We start from the raw sequence: 15,941 nt of genomic DNA on the forward strand, positions 1-15,941 counted from the left end.
CGCTGATAAGGGATACTGTGTAACCCCATTTGTCAATTTCAACCCTTTGAAAACTATGGCTTCACTTGGGATTAGATACTACATCTATAGTATTACATTTGATGTATTTTTTGTTCATCTTCACAGTGGTAGCTGATTTTAACAACAGTGTATGTTACAGTAAATTTTATCCTTCATGCATTGCTGACCGTCCAGGTGTCTCTTGTTTTTGCCTCGGAAAGAGGGAAGGTCTTCAGTCAATCCCACTCATTTCACTGTACAGTGTTCCACTATTTCATGATACCAATAAACACTATATATATAAAAGTATGTGGACACCCCTTCAAATTAGTGGATTCGGCTATTTCAGCCACACCCATTGCTGACAGGTGTATAAAATCGAGCAGAGCCGAGTAATCTCCATAGTCAAACATAGACAGTAGAATGGCCTTACTGAAGAGCTCAGTGACTTTCAACGTGGCACTGTCATAGGATGCCACCTTTCCAACAAGTCATTTCGTCAAATTTCTGCCCTGCTAGAGCTGCCCTGGTCAACTGCATATTCATGCCCATGATTTTGGAATGAGATGTTGGACGACCAGGTGTCCACATACTTTTGGTCACGTAGTGTATGTATACATAACTGATACATAAATATGTTCCACTACTTAATAATACATATTTATATTATAGCACTACTTTTGGGAAGTCAAGCGGCACCAAGTAATACCTAGAAAAACTGGACAGTCTAATAACTCCAACATTGAGCTTTACAGCTCTTTTAAGTATAGTTAAAGTTTGCATATGTTTTTGCACAAACATTCTTTTAAATGAGGTGACAGACAGTATTCTTTCTTTTTTAAATGAACCACTAAGAGAATACAACGTAAAAAATCTCTTGTTTTTATGATGTCATGTTTCATATCAGTTTTTGTTTCTTGAAATATTTGTTTTATTTACATCTTACTCTTTATTAAGTTTTTGTATGGCCATTTTATTATTCTAACCCTTTTTAAGAAAAGAGTTGAGCTCTTTTGTAAAGAAATTCTGTTTGGAAATTGGGTTTTGAAGTGTTGTAAGTGGAAAAACAGGCTATTAAAGGAGTGTTGAGAGAATTTGCGTTTGTTTTACTACTGTTTAAATTGGGAAAGATACTCATGTTGTCATAATACCATGTAACTATTAACCATACTGAGACTTGTCTTTGCATACAGAACACACACACACAGAATATGAGCTCATATCTGAGGCTGGACAGTGTTACATAGTGTTGTATTTCCCATACCAACAGCAGATGGCAGTGCCATTGTACACATCTGAATCACGATATGAATCTTTCACTTTAATGTTAATAATGTCAGATATTCCACACACCAGAGCTTAATTTCATATTCATTCAATCCGATCCAACTTTGGTTATCAAATAGGAAGCCTGCACCCTACCTCTCTGCCATCTGTGCCGCTCAGTGGCAAATCAAAATGCATTTGTCACATACACATGGTTAGCAGATGTTAATGCGAGTGTAGTGAAATGCTTGTGCTTCTAGTTCTGACCATGCAGTAATATCTAACAAGTAATCTAACCTAACAATTTCACAACTACCTTATACACACAAGTATAAAGGAATGAATAAGAATATGTACATACAAATATATGAGTGAGTGATGGCCGAACGGCATCGGCAAGATGCAGTAGATGGTATAGAGTACAGTATATACATATGAGATGAGTAATGTAGGGTATGTAAACATTATATAAAGTGGCATTGTTTAAAGACAGGTCTGCTGATGATAGTTAAAGGCAAGTGTACATTCAAATTTATAAAGAAATGGTCATCTCATAAGCACAATCAACAATAGCTGACTTGGGCAAACGTCCAGGGATTCAATTTGATCACGCATTGCAAAGCGCTGTCAACAATTTGGCTCTTAAAGGCATTATATGAACCCAGGTCTGCTGATGATAGTCCTCATATACAGTGTGCAAAACTGATAGAGACATACCCCAAGCGACTTACAGCTGTAATCGCAGCAAAAGGTGGCGCTACAAAGTATTAACTTAAGGGGGCTGAATAATTTTGCACGCCCAATTTTTCAGTTTTTGATTTGTTAAAAAAGTTTGAAATATCTAATAAATGTCGTTCCACTTCATGATTGTGTCCCACTTGTTGTTGATTCTTCACAAAAAAATACAGTTTTATATCTTTATGTTTGAAGCCTGGAATGTGGCAAAAGGTTGCAAAGTTCAAGGGGGCCGAATACTTTCGCAAGGCACTGTATATATATATATATATATATATATATATATATTGTATGGTTCAAATGTTTTGCAGATACGAGCAATTCTCCAAGATGAACACAAATGGTTTCTAGCAAATCATTTGGTTTTAAATCAAAGTCCCATATCATGCTGGTACACTACAAAGAATAAACTCCACAGCTGGCAATTTTTTCATTCATGAAAGTGATGGAACAATCCTTAAGTGTTTGATTTAATATTTGTTTGATTATTCTTTTGGAAATCATATTGATTATCTAAGAAAAACAATTAACTATAAGCTTGGGTTACTATACAGATCTAAGAACTGTTTTAATGTATCCATTAGAAAGACATTAACCCAACTGCTGCTTCCTGTTCTGTTTAACCAATGGCTTAATCAAAATTATTCCGTGAGTTGAGGGCAAAAGGACAAGAATTTAAGCTAATCTGTTTAAGTGTGTTTACTAAACAAACTGCTCGAAGTGAGCTGAATTTGAACAAGCTTGTTGAGTAAAATAAAGATGAATGTTTGCTAAAAACCACTTAAAACCACATTCGTCATTATCATATTTGACAGCATGTATTGCAGGTACATTTTCAGAATTGTTTGTTTCATTACCTGTGTTTTTGCATATACACTACCATTCAAAAGTTTGAGGTCACTTAGAAATGTTCTTGTTTTTGAAAGGGAAGAAACATTTTTTTACCATTAAAATACCATCAAATTGATCAGAAATACAGTGTAGACATTGTTAAATGACTATTGTAGCTGGAAACGACTGATGGAATGTACAGAGGCCCATTATCAGCAACCATCAGTCCTGTGTTCCAATGACACGTTGCGTTAGCTAATCAAAGTTTAGCATTTTAAAAAGCTAATTGATTATTAGAAAACCCTTTTGCAATTATGTTAGCACAGCTGAAAACTATTGTCCTGATTAAAGAAGCTATAAAACTGGCCTTTAAACTAGTTGAGTATCTGGAGCGTCAGCATTTGTGGGTTTGATTACAGGCTCAAAATGGCCAGAAACTTTCTTCTGAAACTTGTCAGTCTATTCTTGTTCTGAGAAATGAAGGCTTGCAAAGAAGCTCAAGATCTCGTACAATGCTGTGTACTACTCCCTTCACAGAACAGGGCGAACTGTCTCTAACCAGAATAGAAAGAGTGGGAGGCCCTGGTGCACAACTGAGCAATGATTTACTAGAAACTACTGACCTATTCTTGAGGACCTCTGCTTGGTCCTTTTATTTTTAGCTAGTCGTGGCTGATGTTAGCTAAAGATTTTAGTGGATGTTCAAAGAGAACCGAACCATGGATTACAGTTTCTCCCATAGACTACTTTCAGGGTGAGGAACCATCGAACATTAAGTTGTGAAATACTGAACCATTTGTATTTATTTTTTACCATATTAATTTTTTAAACTTTTTTTACAACTAGGTTATTAATCAAATCGACACATTGTATGTATTTGCGATGTAGACTACTTGAAGGCAAGTGTACATTCAAATGTATAAAATAAATGATTTATTTATCTATTTCAATGATGCATCTTTGGAAATGATGCATTTGGATTTGTTATTCGTACGGTCAGTCAGTGCCAGACACACACAGCCTCTGCAGCCACGCCCGAAAAAATCATGACGACGTCGTTCAAAACTTTCGCTGTGGATGCTGGGAGATCAATAACCAAGGAAGACATTTTGGATTTAAAACGAGCTCACTTAGTGGTTGACGAAAATATGCTCCGTCGGCAACACCATGTATCATTAGTTAGAATGTATCGTCAGATGGGTTTGTTTGTCAGTTGTGCGCAATGAAATGGCGTCGTTCTTGTGAAAAATTCCACGCATTTATCCCAAACCATATCGCCGCGCTCATCTACGAATTCTGTTAGGATAGGTTTCTTGCTGGCTCAGCTGTGTGTATGTACATCGAGAAGGCTCCTATAGTTCCTGGCTGTCCTACGAGGAATTAACCAATTTAGGTATGTAACCACATGCATATGGGAGCATCTGTTTTTGTTTTGGGTCACAGAATTCAACACTTTGCATAAGAAAGAACACAGAGACAGTGTGATCGATTTTCCCTATTGACTACACCGCTACAGACAGTAAGTAACTTAGCCTATAACAGTCCTTGTAAAGGCCTATTTTCTTTATACTGGAAAAAATAAACGCACCATTTCACTGAGTTACAGTTCATATAAGGAAATTAGTCAATTGAAATAAATTCTTTAGGCCCTCACATGACTGGGCAGGGGTGCATCCCATTGATTGATGCACGAACGCCCCCGCTATCTTCATGCTATTGTCTAGATACACGGCGAGGCGTGGTTTGACGTGACCACGCCCCCGAGTAGGATATAGCCGTAGGGTACTCCTTGTTCTTCCCGTTTTAATAATTCACTACAGTTTGGCGGCATCCTAAGCGCACTGCTGATACTTGTCGTTTCAATAAAGGTTTTCAGCAGCCTCGTCGTTATTAACATACTTGGCTTTCACAACATGATTTGCATGATACTTATTCTGCCACTAATTTGTTAGCTGACATGCTAAGACTAACAGTAAAGCTGTTGCAATATTCTTAAATCACTGTTTATTTACCCATAGCTGGGGATACAATCCTACCAAATGGCCCAAAGTTGTCTATGGTGATGTCTACACCTACTTGTTGGAATCTCCGGTTTTGCATATACAGGTGTCCTAGCTAACTAGCCAACATTGTCACCCCCGCCTCTTCTTCTTTGGTGTTTATTGGTGATTGGCATTCAAGTTACTGCCACCTATTGTACTGGAGCGTCCGTGTACTGGAGTCCTAGTGTAAAAGTGGACCAATAACAATATGAAGGGGGCTGCAATTTCACCCTTCTCATGGGACCAGGAGTTTTATTTTGGGAGCACTGTGTGACTATGAAAACAAATCTCCCAGATAATTATTGTAATGATAATGTTTTGCTGTACCGTTGTTTCCAAGTGCCCTAAAGAAACAAGGGAGTGCAGATTCGTTTGTCATGGTTTCACCGTTACTGCAGTGAAAACGGCTTGCTTGTAGCCCAACTAGGTCTTACAGTATATCGACGGGACTGCATTTTACATTAATAAACCATGTCGTGGGCTGTTCTAAAACTACTCGCTCGTCAACGTCGATAACCATTTGTTTACACTTCAGTCATGTTACCTCATTGGCTAATAACCTGGCAACTTTACCAGTATATCCACACATTTTGGGGACACAGAAAGGAAAAGGGATAGCTCCTTCAGGAGATCAATGATCATCGCAATGAAAGAATGACCGATCTCTTGCATGTCCTCATCACAAACCTGCCGGGTTAATGCATCTCAATAGGAAAGTAGTGCTTTTACAATGTAGAAACCTAGTATTCCACAAATGACTAATTTAAATGACAGGTATTCTTATCAAGCAATTTTTATTTATTTTTTTACAGATTTCCATATTAGTTTCTAGGGCACAACATGTGCTTCAAAAGTAACTAGAATTTAACTTGGGAGCACCCGTGCCACAAATAGCAATGCCGTTTTTTCCTAATTACAGGCATCAAACGATTTGAGCAGAGATGCTGGTCCAGTCCACTTTGCCTTTTATTTACTGGAGTGGAGAAGTTAAATCAAGGCCAGTGAAGAAATAGTGACCTTTGGACTGCAGACAGCTCATAACAGCAGTCAAATATGTCACTGGATCTGAAAGAGTGAGATAAAAGGAAGAAATTGGTCCCCTAGTTAGTTTTACCAGACAGGTGCTTGAATGCACACACCCAGAAGACATACAGTACTGTATGAAATCTTGTTCCTCTGTAAATATTTTCATAGTAGTTTGCAGTGAAGATTACTCTCAGCGTGCTCTGTTAAATAAATGTATGCTCTGGTGTTGAAACCTTGAAGCAGGCTGACAAACAGTAACAGGCCTATAATTGACCCTCGTGATGCTGTAAAATGTGCACTTTTGGACTATGACTTTTGAAAAAATGTTGGGCCCTTGCCCCCTTTGTCAGACAACTGTACATACAAAGAGGCCTACAAAACCGACAATATCTGAAACATTTAATAGCTACTACACTTTGAAGAGAACATCTCCATTTGACTATTATTCCTTCCATTTCCTATCATTACCCATGTCTCATAACAAGTTTACCAGTGCAGGGAATTTAAACATTAAGGTTGTGCTTTTATCTGCAGTTGAATGGTTCGCAACACTCAGGGGAAATACTTTTCATTGTCTCTTGTCAACGTAAATACTCCAGACCACAAGGTGGCAGTCGTTTTTGGTTTGTGCCTGCTGTAGATTGCTAATGTTAGCTAGCTAGTATTGGTAGTAATCCCTTGATACTAGCCAGATGGCCATAACTAGCGTAGCTCGCAACATTTATAATTAAATCACAATGGATTTGTTTTTGAATGAAGCCGCTGCCTGTAAGCCTCCGAGATTCAGTGGTAATACTAACCGTTAAGCTAGCAAGTGAACTGGCACTGGCAGTATGGGATAATGGATTGTGAATTTTATTATTTCCTCATCTTGCTAGATAGCTCGCTTAGTAATAAATAAATGGGTTGTGTACATTGTGCTGCACTTACCACCCCATTAGTTTCATGTGAAGTGTGTGACTGCCTTTTTCAGTTGGCAAGCTAACGAGCTAGTGCATATCAAACCTAACAAAAAAAATCCCTCAAGCACAAAATTCCTGCGCTAGATGTAAAGACTGTTGTTTTTTCTTGTCACTCTGTTAGCTCCTTCACGTGGATGTTCATGCTCTCTGATTGGCTCAGTCAGCCACTGCAGAGCATTGCGATTCTACAAATAGAAACGGCTGGTTCGACTGTACCAGGTCTAGCAAGAGAAGGAACGGCCTCCTACTGTGCTAAGTACCTATCGTCCGTCAGATTGATCGTGTGTCTGACCTATTGGAGCGTGGGTGGGCAATTCCAGTACTCGAGGGCCTGATTGGTGTCACAGTTTTTTCCCAGCTAACACACCTGATTCCAATAATCACCTAATCGTGATCGTCAGTTTAGAATACAATTTGATTAATCAGCTGTTTGCTAGGGATGGCGAAAAAGTGTGACACCAATCAGGCCTTCGAGGACTGGAGTTGCCCACCCCTGTATTAGAGGAAGGATGAAATGAATGAATTGGAGAGAAATGCTGTGAAATCATAAAACCTCCTCCATTTACTGCAATAGCCTATATGTATAAGAAAAGGTACTAGCCTTGCACAAATAGGGAATCATGTTCTTCAGGACTGAATTTAGGCATCATGTTGAATCAATACATGTTCAGGGCCATATTGATTTGGAGTTCTTATGCCTATTTCCTCATGTAGCTAGCTTGTTAATCGTACAGAGAGAAAAAAGTGTGTTGCAAATTTCAAGCTTGTTTTTTCATAAAACGCAACCACTGATTACTGCTCTCAAACCAGACGGGTTGGGATTTCTATTGATATTCTAGTAATGGAGATGAGTAACAAGAAGACAGCCAAGAGACTCAAGTGAGACAATTATCTCAGATATCTACTTGTGCTAGTTATTCGCTCCTTTTGCCTCGCTCTGGCATTGGGCCAGCAAATGAAAGGTTGCTGGATCGAATCCCCAAGCTGACAAGGTAAAAAGCTGTCGTTCTGCCCCTGAGCAGGGCCCACTGTTCCCCGAGTGGCGATTTTTTTTAAAAATGTATTTTAATTTTATTTTTTAAGGCATCCCCCCCGCACCTCTAATTCAGAGGGGTTGGGTTAAATGCAGAAGACATTTCAGTTGACTAGGTACATCTGACTAGGTAGGTATCCCTCTTTCCCTTCTGCCTCACTGTGAAAGAGGCAGCGTGGCATTTGAACCAGCATCAATGATTCATTGCTATGACTCGCCATTGTCAGACTGGTTGGAAAATGTCAGCTTCAAGAGCCATTATATCAGACCAGCTACTTTAATAAACCGGCATTTAAAAAGATCTTTAGCCTTGTTGCTTCACATCGAGGAGACAAAAGGGGAGAGGGTGGTTAGCGACTCAGCAGTGCTTTTCATTTAATCTCTAACATTTGTTTTGTCCTGGAAAACACCGGAAGTACATTGTTTTTGACTTACTGGGTTTGATAGGATAGGGCCTTAGATCTCCATATAACTTTAAATATGTGTGTGTAAATTGGACTTGTTGATTTTGAAAAGAAAGTTCTGAGAAATGTGAAGTTATATGCGTGGATCTCAAGTCCACGCATGTGTCCGTAATAGTCTAAAGGGCTTCAGTGTATCTAAGCAAGAAGAGTTCTGTGAGCACCAATGCATTATTTTCATTTTATATTGTGTACAAATAGGCCTACCTATGTTCACATGCAGTAAATCAACCATTCTGCCACAGTTGGGCAGAAACGTTATGGGAAAGTGTAGTCTTACGAATGAACACAGGAAGAAACCCTGAGAGGAACCAGACACGAAAGGCTGAGCCAAGCCTATGATGTCCAGCGCAAGACTTAATGGCATGCATGTGCGACCTAGGCCTGTAAGCATGTGGTAATTTTAGCAAACACCACTGTTAGGTAGCTTTATGTTATTGAATGTGCGCTTTGCACAGTCTTCTATATCTTGATCCTTGCAGTCAACTTGTGAGAGGCTATGCAATTGATTGTTGAATGAGTTAATGGATAGATTAGAAGGGTGCAGATGCATTTGTTCAAGACTCAAGTAAGGCTGTCAATCTTAGTTACTTTCTGTAAAATTTGTACTTGCAAATGTCAGTACTGTACATCATCAGAATAATTGAAGAGCACAGTCAGGTTCTTCAAAAGATGGTTGCTTAGCTGATCCACCATCAGTATAAACAGCAGTATCTTCCTGTTTCGCTATCCCCATGTTTATGGAATATCAAAATGTAAACAATAGGCTACAACAATATTTCACCACTTTGCAAAGAAGGCTTTTTTGATTTTTATGATGACAGTGTATACCAAGCTATTTTGGGTATTTTGAAGTTGTATTATTATTTTCTTAACATCCTTAGTAGGTTTCCGGCTCTCCCTACATCTCATCTCCCCAACCAAAACCACCTGTGCCTCCTTCCCACGTGTCCTTAAATCAGAAACATCAGTCTGCAATCTCTCCTATCCACTAGTAACCGGCAGAGACCAGAGGCAGGAGAAGATAAAGCACTCCCATAGCCATCAACACCAAAAATATAGCTCGCCAATGGGCCCTATAATTCCATCTGGATGTGATGGGATTGGAGAGGAATGGCTTTATGCTACCAAAGAGACTGGGGTGACACGGGACAGGGTGTGGAAATGGAGGCAGCGTCTGTATTACCCACACTGTTCTCATGAAATTTTTATGTCACTCGTGGTGGTCTATTGTACAGAGGAAGCAAGAATGAGGGCTATTTAATATTTCAAGCTTTCTTCTCCTTTAAATGGTAGTGTGCCCTGGTCGCCATTTTAAATCAGTTGATGAGCCCATCGTCATATTTGCTAGTAGCTGGGATTGGGGTCAATACCATGTCAATTAAGGAACTTAATTCAAATTCATTAATTAAACCTCATAGTAAAGAATTATGAGCAATTGTTCATTAATTTGTTGAATTTCAATTAAATTCCCTAAATGAAATTTCCCTAAATTGACTGACTGAAATTGACTACAACCCTGGCTAGTGTTTTCTGTTGAGGGAACCCAATATCCCTTATTCATGTGAGCTAACAGTTTTTTTTTTTCTGCTTGGTGCCTTTTTATGCTTCTTCTGAGTGTGCTCCTTGGGACATTGTGTAAATAATTAAGAGCGCTCATTTCAAGCTTCCTTTTTGCACACAGCTAACTAACATACTGTGATGAATATTTAGAAAAAATGACTATCTACTAGCCTACATCTTAACCAACTGTAGCTTAACAGTACTTGGCCCTGTGAAGACGATCACTGCTCTATGCTCACATGTGTGGCATTATTGCTGTACTATACTACTTTGCTTTACCATGAAAGTAAATCTATAGTGTTTTTGATACCAGATCTCATTACCTTTTGAACGTATGGATTAACTGAGTTATGGTATTGAAATAGTCTTTCCTTTACCTATGCTTACTCAAGAGTTTTTTTTTTATTCTTTGAACATGGCAAAGGGAACCCCCCCTGGGCAATAACGCTGTTGACTGTGCCAAAAGGTTAATCTGACTTGGAATTCCCTACAGATGTCCTTTGAGAAGTCTAATAGTGGCTTCGTAGCCACTTTCATGAAATATGACTCATGCTCCTGTAAAAGCGCCATTACTACTTTGAAATTAGACCTCTGTAATCCGTCATGCCGAGAATCAACATTGGTGACTGCCTATGTGCTACCATTTGCACTAGTTGTTTACCCTGTGTTCAGTGTAGTCTTCAGCACATCAAGAGTTTAGATATCCTTTTAGTTTGCTTCCAGATTACATTCAGCCGAATCCCATAAAAGCAATTCTGTATTCTTCTGAATCTATAGGTTTTGGCTCTATAGTCAACCTATTGTTAGAAGGCTTGCTGAAAAGAATGGATTGGGGCTCAATGCCATGTGTGTTTTCAATATGAAAGGAATGTCATACAAGCTAGTAGTGTACTGTACCACTCTGTCAAGCTGCGTGTGTGTGTGTGTGTGTGTGTGCACAGCATCCAGGTGAAATGATACGTAGGCACAGTTGCAGGACTAGTTCTCATTTTATGATTGGCTCTTGGTGTTCTATTTCTGTCAGTCTGTTTCCATGGCTCTAAACAGACATTTTTAATGGGATATTTAAATGCCAAAATCACTACAGAGTTAGAGATTATCTGCCTGTTTTATGTTTTGGAATAAGAATACCAATACGAGTGACTAGAGCGGAATTATTCCACAATGGAAATACACATTAAGTCGGCTACAACAGTTTACTCCTATTTATCTGCAAGCGCTTTGATGGTGAACTCGGGGCTAAATACTCGGGGGGGGGGGGGGGGGTTTAGCCTAATTGTCTGCTGCTATGCCCACGCCAAGCCTAATCATGTGACTGTCTTGTGAAGGAAGAGGGAGCCAAGTGTTTTATTTACTCTTTACTCTGGCTTTGTCGATTTGCAGGGAGTGTAGAGTGTGGGCTAGATTGGACTCCTACCCTGTCATTTTTTTATTTTTTATCCCAAGGCTTCCATTTTCTCGTACATCTCTATCCAGTTTAATTAAAGACATGTAGCATGGCTTGTAAACGGAGCAACCTTTTCTTGGTGATAATGACAGTGGAAGTCTCAATGTTGGAATCTCGTGAATAGAACTGCTATTGTTTTATTCTGATGAGTCCAAAGAAAATCCCCAAAAGTGAGGTCATTGCATGAAAAGGAACCACTGCCCCAAGAGTGACCTAACCTCCACCTTCCTTTTCTTCCACTTCTCTCCCTCCACTAGCCTCTAAGTCCACCAGGCAATGTCAATAATGGTGTACCCCAGGGAGGACCGTCTGGAGAAGCTGTCCCAGGAGGAGATCATCTCCAGCACCAAGCTGGTGATCCAGGGCCTGGAGGCGCTGAAGAGCGAGCACAACTCCATCCTGCACAGCCTGCTGGAGACCATCCGCTGCCTGAAGAAGGACGAGGAGGCCAACCTGGTGCACGAGAAGTCCAGCCTGCTGCGCAAGTCAGTGGAGATGATCGAGCTGGGGCTGGGCGAGGCGCAGGTAAGGGTTGACGATCCCTGGGTGATACCAAAGGACAAGCAATGCAGATGTAGAAGTACGGTGGCTAGAAAAACTCCCTCAAAAGCCAGGAACCTAAGAAGGAACCTAGAGGAACTAGGCTCTGAGGGGTGGCCAGTCCTCTTCTGGCTGTGCCGGGTGGCAATTGATAGTACATGGCCATTAAGGCCTGATCGTTCTTCAAGATGTTCAAACGTTCATACATGACCAGCAGGGTCAAATAATAATCAGGGGTTGTAGAGAGGGGCAACCTCAGGAGTAAATGTCAGTTGGCTTTTTATAGCCAAGCATTCTGAGGTTGAGAGGGCAGGTTCTGGAGAGAGCGAAAGAGAGGAGGTATGGGACAAGGTAGTACAACTTGTGAACAGGTCAGGGTACCATTGCCGCAGGCAGAACAGTAGAAACTGGAGCAGCAGCACGACCATGTGGACTGGGGACGGGTACAGCCAGGAGTCTACGGGCCAGGTAGTCCTGAGGCATGGTCCTAGGGCTGAATCACATACAATGATGCATAATTAATCGATCCCTCTGCATGTATGCACCTTTCTCTGTCAGGTGATGATGGCCCTGTCTGCCCACCTGAACGCTGTGGAGTCTGAGAAGCAGAAGCTGCGTGCCCAGGTACGTCGGCTGTGCCAAGAGAACCAGTGGCTGCGAGACGAGCTGGCGGGCACCCAGCAAAAGCTGCAGAAGAGCGAGCAGAGTGTGGCCCAGCTGGAGGAGGAGAAGAAGCATCTGGAGTTCATGAACCAGCTCAAGAAGTACGACGAGGATGTGTCCCCTACTGTGAGTTATGCACTCACACACCCATACTTAAATGCACAACACAATTGCTTGCACACAAGCACAAACACACTGCTCGCGAATCTGTTCAAGGATTATGATGATGAAAACATTTCCTTCTCTGAGGTAATGTATACACACACACTCCCTGATCATAAACAATTGAACCAGCTCGAGAGCTGTAATCATCATGCAAGTAATCAGGCATTGCATTTGCCTCCGCTGATGAAGCCCCTTCTGGCGGGTTGCACTTGACCTATCGATAATACTTGACCTCTTCTTTTTTTTTTTTTTGCCTATAGTCTACATTCTCTATTCTCAACCAGGATTTTGATCTCTCCATTAATGTGCAAGAGCGGATTGATGGCTAGGTATTTCTCCCTACAAGATGAAATGAAAGCTGAGAGCACCTTTTTTGTAAAGCCTAGTTAACACCTGGGCAATTCCAGTCCTCGAAGGCCTGATTGGTGTCACACTTTAACCCCTATCCCTAGCAAACACACCTGATTTTAAACTAATTTCATTTTTATCTGAAGATCATGATTAGTTGATTATTGGAGTCTGGTGTGTTAGCTGGGGCAAAAGTGTGACACATCAGTCCCCAGAGGACTGGAGTTGCCCAGGCCTGACTGACAAGCTCCATATTCTGTAACCTTCTTTATTCTTCCCTCTGAGCAATGCAGGCTGCCAAGGTGAATGAATTTGTCTCATTTACTTTAATTTTTATTTGCCCTATATTTAACTAGGCAAGTCAGTTAAGAACAAATTCTAATTTACAATGACGCACCAACCATTATGAACTGATTAAAGTTTATGGTGGGCAGAAGTGCTCTATCGTTTGGCTGCTAAGGCATTTCATTTAGTCATTAACATTTATACATTTTGACGAGAGCTCGTTAATATGTACCAAATGTAGTCTACTGGAATTTAGAACTGTTCAAATGATGTCAGCTGTTGAATATTTATAATTGTAGTACATGTTTGAGAATGCAAAGACGAGGGGTATGAATGTGGAAGATGGGGTGAGGTATTTCTAGTTCAGCCTGAAGGGAACCGTGATGAGGTACATGAGTCTCCTTGAGCACCCTGCGGCATGGATTTTCACATGCTATCTGTCAAACATTGACTCTAAATCCCAGATGGCCACAAGAAGTTTCCATCGAAATGAAACGCACAATATAACTTTAATTTCTAGTCAAAAGTGCTGCCCAGCTGTTTAAGACTGTGGGGTGGGTCTTGGCAAATGTATTTGTCACTGTGTATAGAATTAGAATTCCACTCCTTAAACCAATAATTGACAAATCGTTTTTTTCCAGGAGGAGAAAGATGGAGAGCCTCCTAAAGATACACTGGACGACCTCTTCCCCAATGATGAGGAGGACAACAGTCAAGGAAGTAAGCGGTCTGTCTACCTACAACCATATCCTGCGTCATCATCCTGTATTGGATTAGTATAGATTATTTATTTTAGTTGAATGTTCATTGCTTTGGTGTATAACGTCAAACAACAACCTGTTGCGTTGTATTTTTATTTTTTTTAATTTAAGGTCCCATATTTGAACTTGAGTTGCTCTAATATTGAGCTGACTACCCTCATCTGATAATTTTATCAGCACAGAACTGGCATTTTACTGATCTTCAAATATTTATGTATTCTATGGATTCTATACAAAAGAGAGAATTTTAAATACATATTATATGAACTTAAAACTCTGCAGCAACTGCCCAAAACTTCTACCTGTGAACAAACCGCATCTCTCCTTCAGTGCCTCACCAGCATAACAGTGCAGCGGTGGCCGCAGCCCAGCAGGGTGGCTATGAGATCCCGGCCCGCCTGAGGACCCTCCACAACCTGGTGATCCAGTATGCCTCCCAGGGCCGCTATGAGGTGGCCGTGCCCCTCTGCAAGCAGGCTCTGGAGGACCTGGAGAAGACATCCGGACACGACCACCCTGACGTGGCCACCATGCTCAACATCCTGGCCCTGGTCTACAGGTGTGTGTGCGTTTTACGTTGGTCTTTTTGTTGGAGCCACCATATTAACACGGCTCCAGCAGGAAAAAGGTTATCACACGTATGTGATGCTATCCTTTATCATTATACTGTAACACCTATATAACCACACTTTTTCACCACCTATGCCACTTATCTACACACTGCTTCTCCCTTCAGCACCGAGTTTATTCCGGGTCTTTTTTTTGACTATTATGTGTTTTTCTTTTTTTCAGGGACCAGAACAAATACAAGGAGGCGGCTCACCTGCTCAATGATGCACTGTCTATCCGGGAGAAAACCCTTGGGAAAGACCACCCTGCGGTGAGTTAGTCTACCAGATGGAGCAATCTTCTTTTTTTCACTAGACAAAAGGGGACTTTTCTGCATGTTTTTTTAAATTTTTATATTAGGATTCGTAAGGACATTGGTTGGAGAAGGTCAGGTTGAAACTGCCGTCAGCGGCTCCAAGGGCTGGCTAATCCTAAAGCATGTTGGCCATGAATACATTACAGGAATGTACTGTTTAGCACGTTCCTAATGGCAAATCTGGTTGTCAGCACTTGGGCACGCATCTAGGCAGAGAGAAGTTAGTTAATATCCATTCGTACGCATCCACATCACAGGCTCCTGGATAGTACATGGGCATAATAGGAATGCAAAAGGAATGCTCACTGTAATGTAAATGCTCCCAAAGTTGAAATGTCCGTTATCACATTGTACAACTATTGTCAATTTTGTATTCATGTCAATATGTAGTGGTGTTAGAGGTTTTATAAGACGGCACATTTGTAGTTATACTTTTGGAAACATTTCAACTGTACAGGCTCCCTTGTTTGACTCACCGCATTGCAGGTACAGAGCAGCTACATAACACGATGAGAGCTGCTCACTAATCCTTCTCTGTTTCTCAGGTGGCTGCAACACTGAACAATCTGGCAGTGTTGTATGGCAAGAGGGGGAAGTACAAGGAAGCTGAGCCCCTTTGCAAGAGGGCTCTGGAGATCAGAGAGAAGGTAGGTCTAGTGCAGTACATATCCAGTGCAAACATACTTGGTAAAAATGATACAATGTCAGTTAATTTGTACTGTGCTTCATTCAATTAGCAATATTACTAATTAATATACTCAACCATTGCAAATGTCGCTGTCTGGAATTGAAAATTAACTTTACATAAGTGGTGCTTATAACCCGAAGTTCATCACCAGCTCATTATTATGATTTATGACATGGCGAGACATTGAGGTCATGTTACAT

The 15,941-nt window shown here is 40.7% G+C and overlaps 1 protein-coding gene across 6 annotated transcripts in view; it reads left to right on the forward strand.

The window, feature by feature from the left end:
• Positions 1–3,323: 3,323 nt before the first annotated feature.
• Positions 3,324–15,941, forward strand: part of LOC110486069 (kinesin light chain 1) — a 36,173-nt gene continuing 23,555 nt past the window's right edge. Inside the window, exons 1-7 of one of the 6 annotated variants that reach the window (XM_021557391.2) lie at positions 3,324–3,586; positions 11,624–11,891; positions 12,465–12,695; positions 14,009–14,087; positions 14,459–14,687; positions 14,921–15,008; positions 15,599–15,700. In XM_021557391.2, the coding sequence (XP_021413066.2) occupies positions 11,643–11,891; positions 12,465–12,695; positions 14,009–14,087; positions 14,459–14,687; positions 14,921–15,008; positions 15,599–15,700 (978 nt within the window). In that variant the 5' untranslated portion in view covers positions 3,324–3,586; positions 11,624–11,642. Of the gene's footprint in view, positions 3,587–3,916; positions 4,226–7,431; positions 7,456–7,704; positions 7,855–8,001; positions 8,026–11,623; positions 11,892–12,464; positions 12,696–14,008; positions 14,088–14,458; positions 14,688–14,920; positions 15,009–15,598; positions 15,701–15,941 lie in introns of those variants that run through there. The other 5 variants (XM_021557390.2, XM_036940725.1, XM_036940723.1 and 2 more) reach the window with 5 other exon arrangements.

Source organism: Oncorhynchus mykiss, chromosome 13, assembly GCF_013265735.2.
Source record: "Oncorhynchus mykiss isolate Arlee chromosome 13, USDA_OmykA_1.1, whole genome shotgun sequence".
Lineage (NCBI taxonomy): Eukaryota > Metazoa > Chordata > Actinopteri > Salmoniformes > Salmonidae > Oncorhynchus > Oncorhynchus mykiss.